General features: G+C 47.5%; 3 protein-coding genes across 7 annotated transcripts in view; all 3 read right to left on the bottom strand.

The window, feature by feature from the left end:
- Positions 1-228: 228 nt before the first annotated feature.
- Positions 229-13,596, bottom strand: TMEM116 (transmembrane protein 116). The gene is made up of 11 exons (XM_030025145.2): positions 13,185-13,596; positions 12,805-12,851; positions 12,604-12,667; positions 8,620-8,751; positions 4,524-4,628; positions 2,928-2,977; positions 2,413-2,496; positions 2,192-2,330; positions 1,570-1,714; positions 1,382-1,455; positions 229-840 (listed from the first exon to the last, which is right to left on the bottom strand). Exons 1-11 carry the CDS (start codon positions 13,230-13,232, stop codon positions 640-642), a joined length of 1,089 nt encoding a protein of 362 aa, XP_029881005.1. The 5' UTR covers positions 13,233-13,596; the 3' UTR covers positions 229-639.
- A 433-nt stretch (positions 13,597-14,029) lies between these two features.
- On the bottom strand, positions 14,030-19,330 carry ERP29 (endoplasmic reticulum protein 29). Its single transcript, XM_030026240.1, has 3 exons — positions 19,172-19,330; positions 17,116-17,254; positions 14,030-15,928 (listed from the first exon to the last, which is right to left on the bottom strand). Exons 1-3 carry the CDS (start codon positions 19,289-19,291, stop codon positions 15,426-15,428), a joined length of 762 nt encoding a protein of 253 aa, XP_029882100.1. The 5' UTR covers positions 19,292-19,330; the 3' UTR covers positions 14,030-15,425.
- A 799-nt stretch (positions 19,331-20,129) lies between these two features.
- NAA25 (N-alpha-acetyltransferase 25, NatB auxiliary subunit) overlaps positions 20,130-25,266 on the bottom strand; it is a 33,780-nt gene continuing 28,643 nt past the window's right edge. For 4 of the 5 annotated variants that reach the window (XM_030026048.2, XM_030026049.2, XM_030026050.2 and 1 more), the window contains one exon: positions 20,130-23,497. In XM_030026048.2, the coding sequence (XP_029881908.1) occupies positions 23,375-23,497 (123 nt within the window). In that variant the 3' untranslated portion in view covers positions 20,130-23,374. The remainder of the gene's footprint in view (positions 23,498-25,266) is intronic. The other variant, XR_003925057.2, reaches the window with a different exon arrangement.

The raw sequence follows: 25,266 nt of genomic DNA, 5'->3' as shown, positions 1-25,266 counted from the left end.
TGCTCACCTGGTTCATGAGAGATGCTCCACCAGGTTGAAGAAGCTTATTTTTCTGAGTATTGTAGCTGAGCAGGAGTTGGCATGAAGAACAGAAGGGAAATGTGCAAAAGGTCGAGGCACGGAAGTGAGCACTGATTTTTTTATGCTACTTTGCAATTTTTCATTCCTTGCAGTTGGCTAATAGTATGATACATGTTCTTATTTTTACAGTGACTTAGAAGTCAGAGATTGAAAAATATTCACCTTTGCTTTACTGTTAATTTGTAATGGCAAATACTTAGAGAAGTAAAACATCCTTTGACCACCTACCCTCAAAGGAGCTGTACCAGACCTCTGAGCTGTTATATACCACTTGCTGCATTTCTAGAGATATTTCCATAAGAAGAAAGTCTGTACTAAAAATTTACCATGTTTAAAGAATCCCTTTATAGTCCATACAAACCTGTAAAATAAATAACTATCTTCACTGAAGTGTCTGTCTCCGACAGATCTGCTCAGGCTACTCCAGCACTACAGCTAACTTTGCTGCTGGCAAGACAGTTTGCAGCAGACAGCCCGATACCAGGTCTGGCTGACATTGCTAAAACATGACGAGTCCTTGTTAGGACACTGCCTGTTCTCCTTTGACGCAGGGATTCATCAGAGCAGGGTGGACGTGGACCCCTCTGCATCTGGTGTGCTGGCGGGGAGTGTGCTGGCGTAGAACTTCTTCTGGGAGCGCAAGAGAGGAGTCTGAGTGTCAACGTCCCGGCAGGCATTGCGCTTGAGGGAGAGGAAGACGTGCTGTGTCCAGCCGTATACGATGCAGTTCAGAAGCCCCTGGGAAGCTGCTGTCAGAGCCTGGGAGAGACCACAGGGGAGATCAGGGCTCTCTTGTCAGCCAGCATTGCACAGCACCCTGCAGCTCCCTACCAGGCTGTCAAAGCTGGCACGTTATGCCAAGCCTCCCACTTCCAGCATGATTTTATCTATCTGCATCCCCATGTGATATAGGAATCTTGTGGTTACTTTAATAACCTTTGGTAAATGCTGCCTCGGGCACAGCAAGGAGCTGGACAAGTGTTGTGCAGGAATTGCATTTGGAGACTTTCATAGAAAGGAAAAAAACCTAACTGATTTCTGGGGATCCTTTCTAGTCCTATTTTCTACAGTTTCCATGATGCTATGATTTTGGTTACTGAGACCTTTTCAAGCCTGTGAAAAACAGAAAACAACTAGCCTTTGCCAACCAAAGGCATAAATCAGACTTAGGCTTATACAGCAGTGATCTTTGTGGCTAGAAGCATACTTTTTCCAGCAGAGACTAGAAGCAGGCAAACACTAATAGGCCTGTTCAAGCAGAGAAGGCAAAACATAGGAGGTTGCAGAGGAAGACATTTACCTGTAGAATTAAAAGAGCCATGTAGACTTTGCTGTTTGTTGAAACAGTCAGCTTCAGTATTCCAAGGAGGACAGCTGTGAAAAGGGATGGACAAGAGGGTATTGCTTCAACCCCACCTCATCTGAGTTTCATTGCCAGGCACTATGTCCTAGGGGAATATTGTGAGAGTAACTCAGCTCTCTGCTAACCTGGGGCCCAGCAGCAGAAGAATGCGATGGGGTAAAAAACCACCCGTTGTTCTACCATCTTAATCATGGCCCACTGCTGATCCCCCAGGAATCCTGTGGAGTTTACAAACCTTTTGTACAAACCTCGGGCTTGACTGAGTATAACCTAAAAAAGAACAGGCATACGTCATTGTTTGTACTTTGTGCACATGCTCTGATCTGGCTTGTTCATCTAGGACAGAGTATCCCGTTTCAATTTATCAAACCTTTCCAAGCAACAGTGTGCTCCTCGGGGGAGAGCAGTTGCTTTGTATGTGACCTCTTCTGAACTGAAGACTCTGAATTGATTTGGGCTTTTGTTGATGCATGCGGTAGGTGATATCTGCTGCCATGCTCCGAGCCTTCTCTACATACTAAATCCTTTTTGGGATGGGTTGACAGAACACAGGACCCCAGATGGATTTATATGCTGGCATAATGATATTTTCTCTCCCCTACTGCCCCTTCCAAAAGGGAAGCAGCACCACACAGTTCTTCCCCTGATGTTGCCTGGCCTCTGGTACCATCCAAGCAAAGATGTAAAGATGAAAAGGGGAAAATCTTCTCACACTGATCATCCGTGTGCAAGGACTATGTTTCTTACCAGAATGGCTATGAAGCTGATCAGAAAGGAAACAAGGAAGACCCCAATGCCATAGAAATGCATTGCACGGCAAATGGAGCCACTCAGGGTTTGCGGCTCATTGGTGGGCATGGCTATTTCTGTGTGCATCAAGAGACATCTGTAGGGAGAAAGGGAAGAGCCTGAGCTCCTGCTGTGACTCATAAGCAGTGGGGCTGTCTCAGAAGATGCGTGAAGCTTACCCATGCTTCTGGCTGAAGTTCTGGTAGCAATTACTGCTGTTGCCCAGGCAAAACACAGGCACCATGAGAAGGAGAGGGATCAGGCTAAGAGAAGAAAGGACAACGGCAGAGTTACTAGTTATAGCACTGCACTGCTCCCATCCCCAACCGAACAACTGCTTGGTTTTTCTCCTGTCACTATAGAGGACTTAAAAATTGTTTTTATTGACACTGCTCTGGAAGAGTATTTTATCAGCTTTACTAACTTCTGCACTTTCATTCATGCTGGCAATACATAGGTAAAGGGAGCACTTTCTGAAAAACTACATAATAGTTAATATAGTTATAACTAACTTGGTTGGAGAAAGGCCCTTACATCCAAAACCTCTTACTCTGAGTTTGTTAGGTCACTCTGCTGTTACCCATAAGCTTTACAGGTTTTAGTAAAACTTGCTTCAAGGTAAGTAGGAAGCAGAGATCAGCACACTACAGTTTATGAAAACCACACCATTATTCCAGAGAGAATTAAATCTTACCTAGATGAGATCGTTGCTATTCGGCCAATGCAACTCACATAGTCTACAACCTGCAAAGTCCAAAGAGCTTAATTAAATGATCGTTTCCGTACAGCCACTGATTCACAGGAACCAGCTCCCAGGGAGCACTTCAGCAGCTGAGGGTTCTTCGAATGCTGATTAATCCCCAGACTAAGCACAAATGTTTGTTTCCACTTTGCACTGAATCAACACTGCCAAGTTCAGCCTGTGCTGGTTTGCAACAGAAACAACTGATGCTTACTGCCTTGTTCCCCTTCAAGACTAGAGTATTTGAGAAGGGAACTTGGAACTGGACAAGAGCAGACACTTGAAGAGCTCTCTGGTGTAAATTACTCATTTTTTGTACTGATTATTCACTTAACTTGGCACTGTTCCGCAGAGGCTTTATGTCCTGGTGAAGAAATGCAGGCAATTTGGAGTGTTTTGGTATCTGCTTACCAAGAAATGTACTTTGGCAGCTAGCAGCCACACAACAGCTATGACAATACAGTGTGGGCAGAGCCGTAGTGGTGGGGAACTTACGGTAGGTGCTATGTTTTGAATGGGGGTCCAGCAAGAAGGAAACCAGTCCTACAGGCGGATCCAAACCCTATGGACAAAAGCAACTGAAATATAGACTGATCTGCCCAGCCTGCTGCTCCCAAACCAACACATGAAATACATGGGATACAAAGTTTGCTGTGCCCAGCAAATCTCAGGGGAAGAGAAAGACTATGTAAGGAAATGGGCCTGATGGGTTCAATGGGAAGAGCTGCATAAGGAATATGCCGTCTTGCAGCAATACATCAGGAGCAACACACCTGTTACAGCGATGGCAGTGCCTCACTGTTTAGCCAGGTGTGAGGAATGAAACAACTTCAAGGAGAGATTTTGGTCATGTGGTATGTGAAGTGTTTGTTTAGCCTGCAAGGCAGAGAGTATTTTTCTGAGTACTATGTCCTTGTTCCTTGGTTCCCAGCGATTATACCGGTTCCCCAAAGGGCTTTTGTAAAGGCCAGCGATGATGAAGTGAGGACTGCCCACTGTTCACAGAGCCAACTACTCCTTTTATCACTAGCTCACTTCTGTCACACCTCCTATCTCAAATTCTTACAATACTTACTGATGCTCTCCAACGCTGTATGACACCTGGGAAGGACAGAAATTGTCAGTTCTCAGTTCCAGGCTGTCCAGGCACCCCCTGCTTTCCTGTCCCCACTGCTGTGCACTGGCAGAAGGCAGTGACAGCAACAAACCAGTTACTCAGCTGGTGCAAACCACTGTTCTTCTAACTGCGGAAGAACTTCACCAATACCCAGTCCTGAGCTTTCTCTGCTCTGAGATGTACACTGCCATTGGCCTTTGTCTGCTTTAGTCTTGCAAGCCCAATCTTCCACTGAGATGCTACAGCAGACCCAGCACTAACTCTGCTGACCTCAGTGGGCAAGGTGCATCAATTCATACAGCCGTGGGGCAGAAGGGCCTTCAGAGTCCTTGTGGTGAGATATACTGTAATGTATGCACCTCTTAAACCCCACCAGAAGCCCACGGTTAGACCTTGGTACCCAACAGTTGTTGCACGTCAGTCCTACTCACCTCAGGGGACATCCTGAGAAGGTTCTGATTGTATTTCATCTTTAGGTCCACGTACAGATGCCAGGTATAGTTGACAGTGTATAGAAAAGAGGCCACGTAGAATATCTGAGAAATACAAACAGACAGTATTTCAGTCCTATAATAATAGTTCCTGTAGCACTTTTAGTTCAGTGCCGATGAACCCAAAGCCCATGGGCCAGAGGCAGGATGCTAAACAGCATAGTGGACTGCCAAAGGTGAAGGTCCCTGCACAGCCCATGTGCTCACGTCTACCGGGTTGCAGTGGGACGCCAACTGGGAAGAGCCAGGTGGAGGAGGGGTTCCCACCTTAGATTGCACAGACAGCTTTGCTTTGGCCTCAAAAAGGGGGCAGGAGAACTAATGACAGCAGGGCTGTCTTAAAAATACAAATCTTTGTGACTTAGCTCATTTTTTTGGCCCAAATCCTGGCAACAAAGGATTCAAAGGCACTTGGACCCTCTCTATGCTGCTACATCCATTAGGAAACAACACAGATGTGGGACTTTTAGATTTGCTTCTCACATAATGAGCTCACTACACAGTGAATTCACGGAAACAGAAAACAATAGTATATTTAAAGATGAAAGTAAGGGCAGAGAATATCTGCACTAAGCCTGAGTTAATATCCCAAGAGCCCTTTTCTCTCCACGGAAAAAAAGAGGAAAGAAAAGATACAGAACATTGTTTCCCATGGAATTTCCCAGCCCTTGATTCCAGCTTGAGGTGAGACCAAATATCTAACATCTCCTGTAAAAAAAAATCAAATCTTTCTTGCATTTCTTTCTGAATCCATGGTTGCTCCAAGGCAGTCAAGTATAAACAGTGCTGCTTAATCATGCTATATATATGCGTGTGCTGGGTTTGCTACAGGAAACACATGCTTCAGTGGCAAAGAGGAAGGGCTGGACAAGTGATTTTTTCTGTGGATTTGCTATCCTTTGCCAAAGAGGCAAGGAGCACAGGTTTGCCACCCTGGTATCACCTAAGTCCAGGAAAGTAGTCACTAAATAAACTTGGCCTCCTTCACCGAGGTTGCAAATGCTCTTGGCTGATTCTGAAGAGCCTGAGTCCAAGGGGCTGCTACATTGCAGCAGGAACATTATGGTGACTTTCCAGCTCATTAGACAAGGTTTAATGAGCGTTTGTTGCCCTTCTTCAATTACTTCCAGGGAAGGTCATCAAAACAGTCCACAAAGATCGTTCTCTTGCACTTCAAAATGCCTTAGAAAGGCTCACAAAATGTCAGCACTGCCTTCTTTTTTGGAAGAGGGAACCAAAAGCCACTTGTGAAGTTGCTAGCAGAAAGCGAAGGGAATTCTGCTCTCTTGAGCCCCAGCTTTGGGGCTGTGGACAGCCCTCCAGTGCTTGCCATGAGGAGATAAAGCAGGGGCTGAGAGACATGAGAGTCCCTCATTATAACACTTCTGTGGCTCCCCATTGTGCTCACCAGCGTGAGCGGAGCCTGCCAGGACATTATTAGGCCACTGGAACTGAACTGGAAGAATGTGGGAGAATTGTGCAATTATAACCACAAACTCTATCCTGGACTTTATTATTGTAACGCAAAGGCAAGGCAGGGAGGAGGAAAGAACAAAGTCAAGGAACAGCTGAAGGGAGCAGTATTTACATTTAACATCAACCAAAAGTCTGGGGCTGAAACAGGGAAAGTCCAAGAAACAAAGCACTCTCCTCCTTTACGACACAGTATGGATGTTAGAGGAGTTCCATCCACTGCAATGTCAGCCCTTGGTGATAACAGTGATGGTAAACAGGCTGAATAAGGCAAAGTACTGTCCTACTCCTAAGGCAATCCCTTGAGACAACCACATCACATGGACTGTGGTGTGAGTCTCTCCAAGGGCTGCCATGTGCAAACACCACTGCTGAGCAGTCCTGAGCCTGTGCTCACCCTTGTTGTTCAGTGCATTTTACATTTAGGTGTTTCCATGCAAAGAAGCCACGTGTGTTTATGAGACACCCAGGAATGCAACACTTGTGAGACTTCTCCGCTCAGCACGGGCAGAATGGGGCCAGGAGACATTTACTCATTTCATTTGGTTACAGATCACTTATGCTCTGCAGAAGCTGCTAGTTAAACCTGTTACTGGCTCCTACTTACGCACAAGGTGTTCCCACCACGGAAGGGCATTGCTGGGGTGTTTAGTAAGGAGGTGTCCTGCACTGTGTCACATGCACCATGCGGGCACGGTTGCTATGGCAAGTGCTCCGTTTGTTTTAATTTCTTCCAGAGCAAACAGCAGCGACAGCTCTTGCCAGACGCAAGCCGGCTCTGCCACCCTGGTAGTCCTCCTGCTGGGGGTAGTCTGCTGGTGGCATGTAGGAGAGAAGCCCGGTGACCCTATGGCTGCGGTCGGGATGTGCCAGGTACCCTGCACACCCCACCACAGCACCCTGACTGTCCGCCATGGGGCTGAGGCAAAGGCAAGTCCTGCAAGGACTCACCCGAGGCCAGCTCTGCCTACCCACGTTGCCTTTCCCAGTGTGAAAGTAAAGCTCCCACCTTGCCCCCAACCCCTTGCTGGTGTCCCTGAGAAGCATGGCCACAGGCTGGAAAAGCAAGGGTAGAAAAGAGCCAGAAACAGAGGGGAGCATAGCATGGTCTCAGTGTCTCTGCTGAGAAATGATGGTGCATTATCTATATCCAACCTACTTCTCTAGCAGTGCAACCTCTCTTCTCCAGGCCATAAAAAGATCACACCAGCATTAAGAGCTGTCCCCCAGGCAAAGCTGCAAGGGAAAAGCTCAGAAACACCCTCAGCCCCACATGCTCCTTCCACCTTCTGGCTCTGAAAAGCCTCTCCCAAGCTCTTCTCATTTTCCCCTGTACCATCATCTAAAAAACACCTTTGATATTGTTCTGCATCATTCCCTAGTGGCCAAGTTACCCACACCCCACTCTTTCCTCTCTTGACGTGAACATACTGCGGTGTTTCCACAGTGGCACAGGGGAGCTAGAGAAACCAGAGATAAGACAGGAGTGGAACAGCTGCTCTCACCATCATGAGTATTACGGTTTTACCCACAAAAACAGCTGTTGAAACAACCCTGGGATGCAGGCACCCATCCCCAGATGCACAACAGCATGAACACTTGCATACCACACAGGCAGCTGCTTCCCCTGCCCTCTCCACAGTACATAGAGAGTTTTTCCAGCTTCAGATGCTGCTGCTCAGCGAGGACATTTCAGTTCCCATCTGTGGGTACCACCATGCTCCCAGGGAGCTGCTGGAGCCCACACAACACACATCAAGGCTCCTGACAGCCACTTGCTCTTCCCAGCCACGTTTTTGTGGGTCCTTTAAAAGGAAACTTAAGCCCAGAGATCACTGCTTGTGAACCACTGCTCTGGCCCAAGCTTGGCTGTATCCTGCAGAGTTTTTTGAGAGCAGTTATTTGCAAAGCCTAATGCTGAAATGGGAACTTGGTGAGACAAAAGCAAACTGTCAGGAAAATGGTATTTCACTCACTCCAATTAGTCTCCAGCACACAAAATCAGCTGGAAAGCAGCCAAATCACTGGGGCATGGGACTGAGCTTGCGCTGACAGAGCAGCTCCTGAGCATCCTTGGGATTGTTTGAGAGAGGATAGGGCCAGGTCAGCAAGAGCAGGGCTGTTTATATGAGTAATGTTGTAAGTCTGAGCTCAAACGAACCGCAGAATATGTCTGTTCCTGCCCAGGATGGAGGAAGCATGAAGAGGAATAGAAAAGCTGCCGTGTGAGAGGCACAGAGATCATTGTTGGCACGGGTCCAACAGGAAACAGATTAAGACCCATCTACTCACTTTACACAAGCAACCCAAACGCGGCAACCACAAAATCCCATGCTCTCTTTGCCTTCCTCATTGCCTCTCACAAACCAGATGCACCTAAAACCGAGCATCGTTATCTCTGTTTTACACACAAGGAGAAGAGGTAAGTCAAGTCCACATGGGGAGTCTCTGCCAAAGCCTGTCTAGAAGCAGTCCCCCGCGATCATGCTCTGATCACCAGCGAGGCTAATCACAGCAAAGGGTGCACAGTAACAGCATGAATGGTGAGGTCAAGGCTACTCACTTGTCCTGTCGCTTGCAGGTTATAGCAGATGAGATCCTGCTTGGAGGTTGGTGTGCTATAGAGAAGTGCCCCAGCAAGCCAGCACATGCCCAGAAATAGGTCGGAGAGGCTCAGGTAGAAAAGTGGACGAACCTGGGAAAAGTGAAGTTGGTCAGCAGGTCTGAGCGATGGTCAGAACACTCCCACGACCACCTACAGCAGCAGTTTTAGCCTGTCATCTAAATATGCTTTTGTCCCCCAGCTCTTCTGGTAGGGCAGCTCTCCTTGCACACAAAACCCATGCTGATTCTTGCTCTCAGGAGCTGTTTCAATGCAGATACCCCACTCTAATCACCCTTTCTGCCACTAGCAATGCCCCAGGATCCAAGAGCAGCATCAACTCTTACAGAAAATATCTCAAAGGTCCAGAACATGACAATTTTGCAGAATGGGACAGGTTTGCAGGGAGAAGGGATGTTATTTGTTAAATCAACTGAAAGAGAAATCAAACTTTTAGTAAACACAAACCCTTCTTCAGGTCTGAAATAACTTGAAACAGACATTTTTCCTACGTGTTTCATGTCATTTCACTTGGTGACTAAGTCTGAATCTATTTTACACGCCAGATTAATTTTCACTATGAGAGCCGCTAGTCTCTCTGCTGCACACTGCATCTTGCTGGAACAGAGTCGCATCTCCTCTAATGGCAGTTTCCAGCCCATTTCCAGTTTGCATGTACCGGCCAAAAGGACTGTAAACACTGTAGGAAAACATTTGTGCAAAATTCTGGCCAACATTTTTGTTGTTAGTGGGAGAGCAGACACTCTGGAAAAGCAGCCTAATTATCTAGATTCTTAATTGCAGTCTTTGGTACCTAATTTTCAACATCCTGGAGAGAAAATGATGGCTTTTTTTTTCTTTCCCTACAGGAAATTATAATGCTAAACACAGCATGGAAACATTTCATGAGACCTTGATTTTAAGATTTTTTTCATGGAACTGAGCTTTTGGTGAGATTTGCCTCAATATTGTCCTTTAAGTAAATGTTTGCCACCCATCGCATTGTGTTATACTTGTCTTGTTTCCGTGAGCAACGAGTAAGAGCTTAGTAAGATTGATAAGTGGTAAGGTAGATCTGATCAAACCAGATCTGTCCTTATGGCATAGTTTGAGGGAGATCTGCCTGGCATCTTCCTGATCACCGCACTGCCATGCAGCGGCATGGCAGGTCCTCTGCCTTCTGCAGGATTTGTCTCCTCAAACATTCTTGTCTCTCCAGTTCCGTATTTGTACTATCCAACCCAACAACCCGGTAAATCAAACTGCCGTTCCTAACTAAATATCTAGAGCTAGTTTGTACGTCATTGTGTTTACGAATGTCTTTTTTAACCAGGCTTTTCCTTGCTGGTGCAGAACTGAAGCCCCAGCAGGCAGTCATATGCATGACAGGCTGGGGACACCATCCAGTTTGTGAGCATGGTGGGTTAAAACCAAGCAGCTCTAGCATAACCAAAGAAGCAACTTCTGCAATTGAACAGGTGACCCCTTTCTCTGACAAGAAGTGTCCTTGGAGCGAGGCACCACTGTTTGGTTGAGGAGCTATTTTGGCACAGACCTAAATAAAGAAGTAGGTGACATAGTGGTAAGTGAAAGGCAGCATGGTTCTTCCTTGCAAAAGGGAAAAGAAAAAAAACAAATGGTATTTATAAAATAGAGGAAGGGAATGTAAAGACGTAATGATTCAGATGAGCTGCCAGGCTGGAGCATACATGTTGATTTAGCTCTGTCTGGCCATTGCCCAGGGACATCTGCCTGTACAGAACCTGTTGACATGACAGAGGAAATTCTTTGTTCGTTGCTTGCCATCATCTCTTCTGAATGATTTAGCTCAGGCTGAAGACTTTTATTGACCCCGTAGAGACAGAAAACAAGCTTCAAGAATGCAATATTTGATTTCCTAGGCTGGGGGCAGGAGGGGAAGTGTTTATAACATTGTTCTCCTCCCAGCCTCCAGAGCTGTTTATTTTTAAACATTTTACTCTGGAGCCTCATGACTCAAGGAATAAGCTGTTTGTGGCAAGCTTTGATATGGATCTCTTCCAGCCCCTTTGTTTACAAATTTTCACATAAGACCAGAAACATGGGGACAAGGCAATGGGGAAGTTACTGAAGATTTTGCCACTTTTGAAACACCAGCAACAGATCTCCCCTGGCAGCAGAACAAGAGCCTGGAAACCTCATGCAGACAAGTCATTCCAGCTGGTATCTGTCCCTCCTATCCGGATCTGCAGAAATAATCTGAGAAGAAACATCTGGACTCCCTCGAGCAGGAAGGGTCCATCTGTGACCTGGAGCCATGTGTGGCTCACAAGCAGCTAGAGTGCAGCTCCCAAGCCACTGTCACATCATATGACTAATAGCACAAGGGGTCTCGAGTAATGCAGGCTTCTAGCCATGGAAGCAAATGGGCCAAGGCTGCTGAGTCACACTGGGACAACTGCCAAACCCAGCTCCGTACCATACCAGAGTGGAGGACCCCAGGAGAGAACCACATCTGGAGCTCCCCATGTGCAGGGGATGTGGGAGAGGGAGCCTTTGATATGCACCTTGTCCAGCACAAGCTCAGGCAGGTTTTCCATCCCAGCACTAAGGTGAAGTCCCAGCCTTCATTCTTCCCTGGGAATGCATGGAGATCTCTGCAGCTCATTCTCAATGTGCTGGGCAGAGTGTTTCCAGGAGGCTGGCTGCCTGGGAGCTAGACTACCCTGCATGTTTTAAGAGGTGCAGATTTGCCTTGCAAACCTGGACTCATGTTCTCCTCCCCACCCTGCTTCATCCAACGATGTGTCAGTTGTTAGCTTGACTGCATGCCTGCCTTCTCTGGGGATAACTCACTGCATTCCCTGGAAGTCCTGTTCTCTGGGCTGCAGATCAAACCCATGGTGTACAAAGAACATTGAAGATGAGGGAAGTACAAATACAGCTTTGTTACAACATAGCTGCCAGCTCTACTGTCCTACTGAGCTTAGCAGTAACCTATTATCTGCGTGGTCCACAGACTGGGCTGCCAGACATCTGTAAATCCTGGACAATGAACCCCAGCTTCACACAGATCAGCTCTGTGCACTGCCTCTGGTAAGTCCTGGACAGACAGATGGACTGCATGTGGACAGCAAAAGCCTGACAGGCTTGGGATGGAGGTCTGTGGTTAATGCACACGTGCCAGCCACCTGCTCAGCGTGTCCGATATATCCCAGACACACGCGGTTCCCTGCACACACGACCTGCACGTGTGATGCACTCAGGACGTGCCAGGCACTGCATTCATGTCAGATCTGCAGTGCATGTGTGGACAGTCCCACCCCAAGGGATGTTTGCACCCGAGTCCCACTGCTTCAGCATTAAAAATGTTTGTGGCTCCTGTGTGTGGCCAGGGTGAATCTTCCCCACTGTGGAATCCAGCACAACAAACTGCTTTTCAGCCTGGCCTCTTTTTGTCTGAACTTTGCAGGACCGTCAAGTTGTATTAGTTTTAATAGCTCACCTGCCTGGAAAAAATACTCAGGGATGCCCAAAGACTGACACCTGTAAATACATTTCTTGCAGGGGCATTGCCAATTTGCACTTCAGCAGCTTTGTACACAGCTCCTCAGCCTTCCAGGCATTTTGCCGCACAGCGGAGGACACACTAACAAATCCCTGTTCCCAGGAATGACCGGAGGACTTTCCCGGAGCAGCAGAAAGTGCGGGGCTAAAGAACCTGCTTCTCTCTGCGTGGGTACAGTTCAAGGTTAATTCCTTCAACTCCTATCACAGATGAAGGGCCAAATTCTTGGCAAGTCCCTTGCCTCCCAGCTGTTAAACAAGGTTTAACCACATAAGCCTGAGATCTGCAGTTGCTCCTAGCAGAGTGCCTGACCCAGGTGGGTCTTTGCTACACACATGACCCATCTGCAATGTACCGACACCTCAACTTAGGGAGAGAAAAGGAGGCTCAGACCTTACCTCGGGGGACCGCACTGCATTTTGAAAGATGGCGTAGGCAATAATTGAGCTGGAACCTATAACACTGAGAAAACAAAGCACAGGTTGGAACAGGAGCGCGTCTGCCTCGCTGGGATAAGCAATTTCTCTTTTTTTCCTGAGAAAAGCTTCGTTGCAATAGGAACTCCATCCCGGGAACGCAGGTTTCACAGTGCGTTGTACCTGAGCATGGCCATGGTGAACTGGATCCACTGGAGAGCCGAGTAGACCTGGGGAGAAGGACGGGTCCCGGCTCAGCACGACACGGCCCCACAGACACGCCAACCGCTCTGCGGGCAGCCACGCACCGGGGAACCGCCGACCGGGGCCGGGGTGGGGGCCCGGGGGGGGGGGGACTCGGGCCGGGGGCAGGTCCCAGCCCGCCGGCCCCGGCGAGCAGCGGGCAGAGCACGGAGAGGGACGCGGGGCCGGGGAAAGGCCGGCCGGGGCAGGCGGAGGAGGGGATGGGGGAGAAGGGGCGCGCACGGTGGGGACGGGCAGGGTCCCGGGAATGGGGACAGCGGCTTCCCCCGGGGGACCCGGTACCGGCGGGGCTCGCTCACCTCCTGCCAGCCCCCGTCCAACCGGGCCGCCTCAGCCGGGAGGGCCATGGGTACCCGCCGCCGTCGCCGACCGCCGCACCGCTCCCGGGGCCGCGGACACCGCCCGCGCTCCGCCCCGGGGCCACCACGCGCCCGGCCCGCCCCGCGCCCCGGGCCCGGCCCCCGCTGCCGGGGCCGGCTGCGGGGAGCGCTCGGTGGTAGAGAGGAGCTGAGGAGGAGCCGGAGCCCCGGGGGAACAGCGGGGCTAGCGTCCCGGGAGCCGGCGACCCGCGCCTCCGCCGCCGTGCATCCCCACCCGACCCAGCCCTGGCGGGAGAGCTCAGCGGGGACCCCCGGGCCGCCGCATCTCCGGTCACTCCTCCAGGAGCCACCAGAAGCGACCCTGCTTAGCTTCCCGCACACAGTAAGTTGGCACGGGACTCCCCCTCTCTCCTCCATGGCACCGCCTCTTGGCGACGTCACGAGCGGCCGGGGACGGGAAGCTACTTTAAGGAGCGCGCGGGGTGGCGGCGCCGCTGAGGGGGCGCGCGGGAAGGTGGCGGTCGCCGTCGCCCTGTCGCGAAGGGCGCCTGGTCTTCAGTGCCCCGGAGGCTCCCTGGGCTGGAGGGAGGCAGCGGCTCCCTCCTCAGGAGCCAAGCGGGAAGCGTCTTCACACAGGCTTCGTCAAGATTGCCCCGGCCCCGAAGGACACCCTCCCTCCCACCGCTTCGCGTAAACCCCTCATCTCCGGGACATTCCTTTCGCTTCTAGGTGAATGGCATCATCCGGCTGATCAGCCTTTGCCTTCCCCTCTGGCTACAGAAATCAGTGGCAGTTTCTCTAGAAAGCAGTTTAAGAAGCAGCTATTAATTGGAAGAATTTTATTATTATAGCATTATTAATACATTTTATCTTGCAGCAATATCTGCTCCTTGTACCCACTCCAGGATTCAAAAGGCAGCAAAGCTCCCACAGAAATCAGTTTTGCTTAGCTTAAAGCGTAGTCTTAAGGTAAAACACTCGGGTGTTTATCTTTTCAACTCTCTATAGCCCTCATCAGGAGAACAGTATCTTCCACCAGTCACCTGAATTCCACACAGTGTGAACAGCACATGCAGTATCAAGTTTTGAGGACTGACCTGATCCCTGGGCCAGGTATCTCCATTAAAATGACATAGATGAGGCTTCTAAGGGCACAAATACTTCTGCTTCCTGTTACCTCATTCTCAAATACTTAAAACTACCAAATGCTGATGAAGCTTTAGTTTGACAGTGTCAATTCCTTCTGAAGATGAGGCTGGAGAAAATATTTGGTTCATGTTAACTATGGCTTGGGACTTTCACATGTCCTTATTGGTCTCACCCCCACCCCCCCTTATTTTGAACCTGGGAAATGAAGCTTGGATGGGAAGGACAGGCAAAATGCACAGGCATCGCATGTGCTCTTCAGCCATGAGAAAATTCACCCAAACTTACTTCTGAAAAAAGACATTTTTGCACAAACTGGCAAGACTAAGTGTAATAGCACCTCAATGAGACTCTTCCCTTGCTCAGAGCTCAAATCACTCGCTCTGTCAGGATTCCACAAAGGATTTCAGGAGAACGTTTGCCGAGACAGCTACTCTGGCCAGAAGATGAGGGGCAAGTTCTGATACGTGGAGGACCTGTCTTCACTATGCCTGCCAGCATTTGGCTGATACCCAAGTCAGAAACAGAAGCCACTGAAGGAGAAGGCAGAAAAAGGAAACTCCGCGTCTCTTAGTCAACAACAGGTAAGGAGACCAAGACTTGGAGAAGGAGCCCTATTGGGAAAACAAAAGGTAGGAGGAGGGGTAGATTAAAGAGCATAAAACCTAAGGACACTAAGAACAGGGAAAGGTGGGGATGTGAGGGGCACCCAATCTGTACCTTGTACAACATGTAAGATGGAATGTGAGACTGAATTTTGTTATTTGTTTGCCAGGGAACAGCTGTAAAAACCACCAGGAATGTGCTTCAGTCCAATCTAGTGCTTTTTTTTGGTCTACTTTAACACTGTTACTGAATAGTATTACACAATACTCGTGTCTTGCTTTAAGGTGATTTTTCCAACGTTTAGAATATTGTGTTTTTAAGGAATGTCTTCCTTTTGATCTTCTAAACTGAAAATACCAGAAGGAAATCTGCTGCTCTCTTGAAGTCAGCGGGAAGTTTGCTTGCATAAGGAGAACTGGTTAGGACTCTTGACAGTGTTTCACAGCTTGTACAAAGTTCTTCAACATATTAGAGCTCATCTTTTTCATTATTCTTCTTCAGGAAAGAAGCAAGGATATTGAGGCTTTTCTGGAGCTCCTCCTTTTTTCCATCACTCATTTTGTTCTTCTCGATCAGTTTTGTGATTCGGACAACTTCATTAGCAGCAAACTCTTCCCCTTGCTCCAGTATCTTGCTCATAATTTTCAAGTATTGCTCAGCTGACTTCTTCTCGGTTTCTTTTGTTTTTTCTAAACTTTCTTGCCCCTTTTTCAGGAGGGACTGGCGTTCTGATTTCTCAGTGGTGCTCACAAACTTGCTGGCCAGCATGTCGTACTCTTTCAGGCAGCCCGGCATCCCCAGATAGATGCCATTACTCTTCAGCCAGCGCTGAATAGCCCCGGCCTTGATTTGGTCGCTGTAAGGTAAGGGATTGTTAAAGTCACCATCCTGGAACAAGTAAAAAATAGGGAACTTTTCCTTATCCAGCTTGTACTTTTCTCCCAGCTCAGTGTTCAGCTTATCACCATAATCTGTCAAGAGAAAACGAAACACAGAAAAGCATAGTATGTTAATCAAAAGAAAAAATTAATTCAGGATTATCTCCTACACAAACTGATAAATATTTGTTTCCAGAGTTTCAACATGTCCTAATAACCTCTTTGGCAAGAAATGCCACACACCGAAACAAAAACACCCCAGAAAATAATTTGTGCAAGGCAAACTATCATTAGGTTCTCTAAAGCAAAATACAAGATTCTAATGGTGCTTTGCTGGGGCTGTGATAGCATAAGACATCAGCAGGACCGCTACGTACAAACCCCATCCTCCTTATGGGACGTTAATAGCCATTTTTCCCCTTGTTTTGCTCTATCCATTGATTTTGTTTGATTTTACAGTTAAATGGATTTTTTTTTCCTCATCCATGTGCAGAGTGTACACTTATATGTTTTAGTTCTGACAGCACGCCAAGCTACAAGATGTTTTCTCATCTGACATAAATTGCATTTATTCTTGAGGACAGAAAACATAACTTAAGAGATTTCAGCTATGCTACTTAGCTAAATCCATGTGTGTTTAGAAATGTCAGCGTGGGTGAAACTTCCCAGTTTGTGGGAATTGTATTCCTGTAAGCTTAAATTCTTAATTCTACCTACAAAGCAAGAGCGAGTAAGGTGACAGTGATCCACTCTTCACTGCTTTTCTCTTAAAGCCAATTACAAGAACATCGAGTTACACCAGCCACAGCGCAACGACCACTTTCTGTGCTTCACCAACAATAAATGGAGGGTTTGCTACAATGAGTTAATCATATTACATATGCTTTGTTTGACCAGGCTTGTGGCTAAAGCATGATTCTTGTAAGGCCTCCTCCCTGGAAATGGACAAAAAGGTTTCCTCTGGTAAAGAAAGAAAGGAAAAAAAAAAAAAAGACAAAAAGTGCTACAAATGAGGAGGGCAGCATCCCGTTTAGCAGCGTGGGCTGACTTGCTTCATTAACCAGCTGAAAGGAGATAAGCAGCACTCCTACGCTTGTGGCGGGAGGCACAGCGACAGAGCTCAGTGACCAGCCACAGCAGGTGCTTTGGTCTGGCAGGGCCGGCCCATCTCATTTCTCCTTGTCAAAATTACTTCAGAGCCTGTTTTCATCAGAAATTGCAGTGAAGTTTATTTCCTCCACACCAACCCATACTATACTAATCTGTCTGGAATTCCTCACCTGATATCCCCACTTCAGCCACCAGAAGATCCTCACTGGAGCCTGAGCTCTCCGCCAGCTTTTTAAACTCATCTTGTTTCTCACCGTAAGGATATTGTGTATCGAACTTCACAAGGACAAACCTATGCTTTGGAATTACCTAAAACAAGAAGAAGAAGAAAAAAAAAAAAAAGACAAAACTTTAGCATTTCAGGTTTGAGCAATCTACAAGTCACCTAAGGTTGCTTTACCTTGTCTTCTTTTCCTGTGCAATGAGTAGATGCAGAGGGAGAATGGAAATTCTATAATTACGGCCTTTCAAAAATGACTCACTGCAGCGTGGAGGAAAGACTGAGCTTTGGGTGTATGTATTCCTACACCAGATGATACAGATGGTACGTGGTAGGTTTGTGGGATCTGATAATGCCTTTAATTATACACGATTTGGTTATTGTAAATCTGATTAGCATCTTGGAAGGAAGTCAGCTAAACAATTTCCAGGGGGACATTAAGAGAGGCCAAATCTAATGTCATTCCCAAGTATCCCAGCATGAGAACTGCAGCTCTTAGCTAAGAGAGGAGGCACGGGGAGGGAGCAGAGACGCTGTACTGGTTCAGGAAACGGAGAATTCATGTTTTAATTGATTCCTCTTCGCTTGTGCCATTGCTTTTGAATTTTGCTCTGCTCGGACGATGTCCCTTTCAAATGAGCTTGGAAATGGAATCTGTCACCTGGTTTGGGATTTTTTTTCTCCCTCCAGGACAAGACCTTGCAAAATCTTTTTTCTAGTGAACAGGGTCAGATTGCAACACAGGTCCCCACCTACAAAGTGCACTGCAAGCACTGCTGGGCACTGACGTAACAGCTGGTTGCAACAGTTAACAAAGTCTTCAGTCCTGGGCCTGCCGATCACTTCATTTACTGTGTTGCAGCTTTGATATTCCGGTTGGTCTTTCAGAGTCCCTCTTGCAGTGTTCTACCCATTACTTCAAATTCTTCTTGTTGCAGAAGAGCTGACAGCTCCTGAGGGTTGTCGAGTGCCATATGGTTTGTCACGGCAGAAAAATCAAGTGGGGGGGTCTGGCATGTGGCAAGACATATTCACTCATGCCTGAGCAGTTTGTTTAGGGCACATACTTCCAAACAGCTCAGCTGATTTTTGTCTCTTCAGCTCATACTGCTACAGTGCACGCTTTAATCCTGCCGTACCACGATTCCCTTTCGACAGGCATCTCGCCATCTGCCTCGAGCTGGGCCTGCGACACCTGCCACAGCACTGGTTGCTACCGAAACCGAAATCCTGCCACGCTCCAGGCGGAGACCTTCATTTCAAAGTGATTTAGCGGAGAAAAAAACCCTGTGCAAGACCTCAGTCTGGCAGAAGCCTGTTGCTTTCCGTTTCATAAACCAAAAAGACGTGAAACCATCCCAAGCAGAGAGTGCTCACGGCCCCGACTCGCTCCCCTGCACGGTCCTGCCCTCGGTCACCGGCACGGGCAGAGCAGGAGCCAGCCGACAGCGGCTCTCCTGCTCCCTGACCCCCGGGGGCGCGGGGAGCCGGCCCGGCGCTGGGCCGAGGAGCCGCGGCGGCAGCCGGACTTCGTCCCGCCGGTTCCGCCGGCCGAGCCGGGCCGGGCCGAGCCGAGCCGGGCCCCCCGCGCCCCCGGCCGCAGCGCTGCCCTGGGAGCCCCCGGCAGCACGGCTCCACTTGGACCGCGCCGATTGGCTGGCCGCCGCGGCTGCCGCTCTCCTATTGGCTGTGGCGCGGCGGGCCCGCCACCTCGGCCATTCCGCGAGCCCCGAGCGCTGCCCCGCGCCGGTGGAGGTGTGGGGGGGGGGGACGGGGACGGGGACGGGCGGCCCGCGCCCGCGGCCCGCTGGGCACCCCCGGCCCCCCACACCGCCTCCCCGGCCCTCCGAGGCTGCCCGCCCGTTGCTATGGCATTCGCGGCGGTGCACATGGCCGCCGCACTCCGGGACGGCCGGCTGCCTTCATCCCCACCCCCCCCCCGGCACCTCCCTCCCCCGTCCCCAGCGCTCTGCCAGACCCGGCAGCGCCCACCGGGCGGGCCGTACCTTGTAGAAGGTGATGGCGTCGAGGGGCACGGAGCCCTTGGTGTGCAACGCGCTGCCGCCGGGCAGCGCCAGGCCGAGCAGGCAGAGAAGCAGGGAGCCGGCGGCGGCCGCCGCAGCCATGGCGGAGCGCGGAGGGAGCGGGGCTGCCGGGGCCACGTGACCGCGCGGAGCGCCAGCCGCCGCCGGGGGCTCGCCCCGCCCCGGGGCCCACCGGGGAGCCGAGGCAACGCTCCAGGGACGGGGCCGAGGCCGCGGCGGTGGGGCGGGCTCGATCCTCGGACCAGGAACGTTGATCTGACGCGGTCCCGCTTCCACGCCGCGGGTGGAACGGGCAGGGCGCACGGGCAGCCCCTTCCCTCGGGGGGCAGCGCGCGGTGGTGGTGCTGCCAGAAAAAGAAATACCAGCCGGCACCTCGCAGCAGCAAATTCGGAAAAGGTGAAGGCAGGCGAAAGGGCAGAACGCAGGATCTGGCCTTGCAGGACAGCCTGCAGCGCTACGGCCAGGCGGAGATCAACAGAGAGAGGAGTATGTCTTTATATACAGCAACAAGCCGGGCAGCACGACCACTGCAATAGCATTGCCATAGCCCTCTCAAGCACACTTTTGTGTGTTTCTAGCAGAGATATCTCATGCACTGCCAGCCCTCACTTTCCTTATCACTGAAAGCCAGGATGAAGTGCAAGCAAGCACTGCAGAAAGCCTGAACAGCAGGTAGATGGATGATCATCTCAAAGAACAGATCAAGCTCCCTCCCCCAGCAGACACTATTCTGAACCCAGGCCACAGATGGAAAGCAATGAGCATTTTTCTCCCCTCTTTCCATCCTCCCTCACAGGTAACTGGATTTTCTGCTTGCCCTGCACCAGGATAATCTGCCAAAGCTAGACAGTCTAGGCAAGCACTTCAGCCACTTCCCGCCCATCCAGACAGAAAAAATGAAAGAGGCAGCAATACCGATTTGTAACGAAACTGACTTTTATATAAATTATAAACCCATCCAGTTTAAAGCAGATCAGTTGCAGTGGTGTCACTTAAGTCCACAGAAGGCTGAGGCATACACATCTTCTACAGTCATAAATTAACAATGAATAATCAAGGAAGAGAGTTCAGATAAGGCTGCAGATAAAAGAAAAAAATTCCCTAAGGTTACTAGCGGTTAAAATAAAGTAATGATTATCAATGATTGCAAAATATAAATGCAATTTTTGAACAGTTAAGTACAAAAATGATGGGCAACACAAACAGGTATTGTACATTTTGTCCTGTACATAGACAAAGAAGGGTAGGAGACTTCTGACCTTCATCTACATCAGACATTGATTTTAAGCAAAGAGAAGAGTTCAGGAAATCTGTAAAAGGATCATGGCTCATGATCCCAGTAGTATAAAAGCAGTATTTTTTCAGTCTGTAAACAGTAGTCTGGGTAGCTTCTTCTAGGTGTGTTTTTCAATTCATCACCAAAAAAAAAAAAAAAAAAAAAAAAATCAGAAACAAAAACAAATCCCAAGAGTGGAAAAGGGGGAACAGCAGCAGCGGGTTATAGCTTGAATTTCTTATCAGGTCCCTGTAGGACATATTCTGGAGGGGAAATGCTCTTTTGTAAGAAATATATAATATATTTAACTGTACACAATTTATAGGGTGAAAGAAATTCTCCCTCTCCCTCATTCAAGCCCCCGAACAGTAACTACATAGCCATTTTTGTACACTGTTTCCTCCTACAGAGAAACTACAGCTTGTGAAGAAATGGCATTGGTTTTATAAAACACTGAGTAATCAAAAAATTGTATTTGTTTGATGAGCTTATCATTCACCAGTGGCTGGAACTGGAAACAGGACAGCAGCTAACACTGAGAAACAGTCAGTATTCCCCCTGTGCTGGCATGGGGATGCTTTGAGTGACCAACCAATGCTGGACCAGCGCCGTGCCAAATGCTGTGACGGGAAGCAAAAGCAAACCATGGTTCCATCTCTTCTCAGACTTTGCTTCAGATGACACATGCCCCCCCACCCCAGCAGTTTCAATTCTGCTTTTAAAGAAGCTGATGCAGAAAACCTTTTTTTAAAGCAAGTTCTGCTTTCAGGCACACAGGAGGATTTTAAAAGCTTGGTTAGATTAACCTGACATTTCACTTACATTTTCACCATTGCTTATTGATATGACTGGTTGAGTTCAACCTGTTGTAGCAGCAGTGGAAAGAACCTCCAGCATAAGTCAGCCCCTAGACTGTCCCCTCTGGATGAGGGTGCTGTGTCAACTTTCCATTCAATGCTGGTGTTTGTGCAAAGCCCTCTCTAGTTAGCACTGCCACCGGGGAGGGAACGGGCAGGAACATCAGCGATGGCAATTTGCCTCCTTGAATGACAAGCGGCAGTGCAGATTTCTGGCTCAGTGCTTCTCTACTAATTGCATGATCTCAGCAATGGGACTGCTTTCATTTACCTTACACATTTCAAAGCATCAACTTCAGTCATCAGTCTTGCTTTAATTTAAGGAGCACACCCTTCTTTCAAAAAAGGTATTTCTATACAACATGTAAGAGTTCAGTTTTGGTTTTTTTTTTTTTTCTCTCTTCTCAGGAAAAGTATTACTATAAAACAGACTTAACACATTTTGGTATTCCTCCAGCCCAGAGCACTTACCAGACATTGCAATTAAACCATCAGGACATCCATTACGCTTTAGACAACCTGCAGACATTCTTCTTTCCCTTTCAGGATGGGGCAAAGCAAAACTAAATCCAGCAAGAGCAGCTATGTGATTTTTTTTTTTTTTTTTTTTTTTTACACAGGGGATTTATTTTAAAAAAATATTCTCATCAACATTCTAGCATTACTAACAAAACATACTCAGAAGAGACGACAAAGGTAGGATTGTCAGCTCTCTTAAAACTTTAAATATAGACTTCAGATACTAGCTGCTTTAAATCAGGAGATGAGGAATCTAAAGTCTGACCTGTCCCTTGTATTGCAGGTACATGTAACTTTTTTTGCCTACCAATTTTAGGCTGCATTACTCCTTTAAAATTAAGAAAAAAAACCAAAACAAACAACAAAACCCAGCAGAAATGCAAATTCAGTGGGAGCAGATGATGCGATTGCACTTTCTAACAGAATGCCTAATGAGCTAGCACTTGAATAATCAAAGATCAACTGCAAAAAGCAAGCATACAGTTACAAAAAGTATTCTCAGCCTCATACCACAGCGGAAGCAAAAGTTACCTCTGCCAACTTAAAACCAAAGCCAATAAGATTTAATTTCTATTAAAATATTTAAGTCTTAAAGTTTCAGTAATCTAAATACACTTTTAAAAAGTCATGATGATTGCTGTTTTACATTAAACTGACATGGAATCAGACCTCAGTGTCAGACTTCACTGCAGCCATTATACACAAGGTCTCTCGTTTTGTCTTTTTTTGCTGAACACTGACTCCCATCTCTGTCTCTCTAAAGCTTAATGGCCAAGTTTGCTCATCAGGTTTGCAATTTTTCTGAATGTGAAAACAACCTGTGTGTAGACTGACACCACCTCTTCCCTCCAGCAGTTCTCTCCTTAGAGGAACCTGCCTCACCACCAGGCATGGCTTACTCCCACCCTGCAACAGAGGGCTGGGCTCTGCTGGAAGGCTGTATGCAGAAGGTGTTCCTCCAGTGCAGCCTCATCTCTCCCTGCTGGGCCAACACACTGAATTAATTCAGTACGTCTAGGTGGCTTGCAGACAAAACAGGCAGCTCCGAAACGGGCTTATTTCGTTGGAGGCAGCTGAATGTGGACATCTACAATTTCTGCATTTCTAAGGCAAGGACCATACAAAAATTATAAACACTGTATGGTGATGAAAATACAACTCCTTTGAGATATACGCTTTACACTGGATTTCTATTGCTGCTTCTAAAGACCATCTCCAGTTGTTTCTAGAGATCAAAAGGGAAGAAAGTTAATTTTCTCCTGTCACAATATGCCTATGAACATGTATAAAAAGTGGTCAAACCCCAAGAAGGGTCCCTGCTTCTCATTTATGTACAATAATTTAAATCAGCTCAATACATCTGTAATACCTAAAAAAATTGTTTTATGATTTTAAGTCCTTCATGCATTCATTATGAGGAAGTTCTGGATTAAAGTGATGGTACATTGGATGTTGCTTGTGTCTGGGACTCTGGCATCGCTCCCCTGTGGAGTCTCTCAAGGATGCACTTCTCAAATCTTTAGTTTTTTAATGGTATCGAGTCTCTTTTTCAGCAGCTCTCCAATTTCCTGAACTGAGTGATGGTAACTGCTCTGGACCTTCCCTTGCACAGTCTTTGTAAACTTTTTTTCTTCCTGCAAAATGCAAAAGATAAATCATTCACTCCACAGCAAGTGTTTTAAATCCTCCCATTAAACGTCGCCCGCCATCTCAAACTCTGAAAAGAATTTCATGAGAACCACAGTGTAGATTTACAAAGGGAATGTCATCAGCACAGAATAAGCAGTACCTCGTCAGCAGCAATAATTCCTGGAGGTACTGGTATTGCCCAGACAGGGCTGGTAACACATTAACATTTTTTCAAACTTCTGGAAGCATTCTTGTGCAAAATATTTGTGGCTGAAATTGAGAGTGCGTGTAGCATTTTATTTTAGTCAGCATTTATTAAAGTAGAGAATTTCTTATCCAGAGAACTGAAGTCAAACATCAAATTGACGCTGACCAGCTAAGAGATTCTTCCACCAAATTCCAAAGCATAGTGAGCCGCAGTGCTTGGGACAGGTTCAGATGTCACTAATTCAGCAACACTGGTACCTAGCTTTCCCAAAGGATTAGATTCCCTTTCATGCGCAGTTTTCTAAAATGCCCATGCTAAAAGGCTTTTAAGAGGACCACCATCATCCAGAATTGTCAGCGTTGTTCCTGCAGGTAGGGTGAGATTAGCACTGACTTATCATGAACGATGCTGTATTTCTGTATGCAGAAAGAGTGCATCCTGGTACTCAAAGCAGCAGCCATAACCACTGTTCTGTCAAGAGGTGACTTGCAATCAGGATGCCTTTTGCAGACACCGATAATGAGCAGAAAAACCTGTGAGGCACAGCCCGAGTAAACCAATCCAAAGTGGGAAAATCTCCATCAGTGGCAAGGTTCAGCTGACACATTGCCAGTATCGCTCCATTCTTGAATCGGGCCAGAATTTTTACTAATACCTGAACATGAGGACTCTTTCAAAAGCACCTTTTAGCTCTAAACACACAGAGCTGCAAACATAGCTCAAAGTCTGAGTAGAGCTATACAGACTGCGTTTATCAGGATTTACTGCAACAATGTCAATAATGTCAACAAACAGAACAGCAAGCATCGTGAACAAACACAGGAAAAGCTGCAGACTCCCATAGATGCTTCTGGCCAAATCCACGTGCTAATGGTCATTTTTTCCAGATCTGCCTTGTATAGTAGTTTGATGCCTTGCATCAAAGGGAAGATGAAAGAATTTGCTGACTCAGCGAGGAACCAGAAAAATTACAAATATCAATGATTACCTGAAACTGTCTTATCCCTTTAAAGTGGGGATTCTTTGATGATATTAAGGAAATGTACTTTTTAGTTTTTATTCAAATTTGCATTAAATACAGTCTAAGGGATTTCCTTACTTTCTATTGGTTTTTGCAGTTTCTTTGTATTTTTTTTTTTTTTTTTTTGAGATACTTCTGCATCAGCCTCATACAGCAACAAGACAAGGGAAATTTTAAATAATGTGCTATGAAATGAACAGGACAATCTAATTGAAAAAACATAAGCTGGCTAACAGCAGCTTAGGTGGACAGAAGTGCAGTTCTGAAATAGATGGGTGCAGCTTTTAAATACTAACAGTTCAAAAGCCTTCAGATCTTTCATCTAGACAAACCTAATGCCAATGCCCTGTAGGCCAAGTTTCCCACTTTAGATAAATATACTGGAGACCTGTTTCTGTCTTAAGTGCTGATTCCTGATTGAATTTGTGGGGGTCCCAAGTATCACAACTTCTGCCTGTGCTTTCTCCTACTCAGTCTCTCCTACCCCCAAAAATTAATACTGGTGAGGAGACAACTCCCCTCTCAAACCTTTCTCCTGGAATCTT

Source organism: Aquila chrysaetos, chromosome 9 (genome assembly GCF_900496995.4).
Source record: "Aquila chrysaetos chrysaetos chromosome 9, bAquChr1.4, whole genome shotgun sequence".
Lineage (NCBI taxonomy): Eukaryota > Metazoa > Chordata > Aves > Accipitriformes > Accipitridae > Aquila > Aquila chrysaetos.
Note: the sequence above shows the minus strand (reverse complement) of the source record. Positions and strands in the feature narration are given on the sequence as shown.

What these genes read in the sequence shown, in the direction of transcription:
- TMEM116 (XM_030025145.2), bottom strand. Translation starts at nt 13,232, where the DNA reads ATGGCCCTCCCGGCTGAGGCGGCCCGGTTGGACGGGGGCTGGCAGGAG. An exon ending in ACCTGCAAGCGACAGGACAA is followed by an intron (nt 4,629 to 8,619) that starts GTGAGTAGCCTT and finishes TGTATTTCTCAG; the next exon opens with ATATTCTACGTGGCCTCTTT. An exon ending in ATAGCAACGATCTCATCTAG is followed by an intron (nt 2,497 to 2,927) that starts GTAAGATTTAAT and finishes TTCTTCTCTTAG; the next exon opens with CCTGATCCCTCTCCTTCTCA.
- ERP29 (XM_030026240.1), bottom strand. Translation starts at nt 19,291, where the DNA reads ATGGCTGCGGCGGCCGCCGCCGGCTCCCTGCTTCTCTGCCTGCTCGGC. An exon ending in ACGCCATCACCTTCTACAAG is followed by an intron (nt 17,255 to 19,171) that starts GTACGGCCCGCC and finishes TTCTTGTTTTAG; the next exon opens with GTAATTCCAAAGCATAGGTT. An exon ending in GGCTGAAGTGGGGATATCAG is followed by an intron (nt 15,929 to 17,115) that starts GTGAGGAATTCC and finishes TTCTCTTGACAG; the next exon opens with ATTATGGTGATAAGCTGAAC.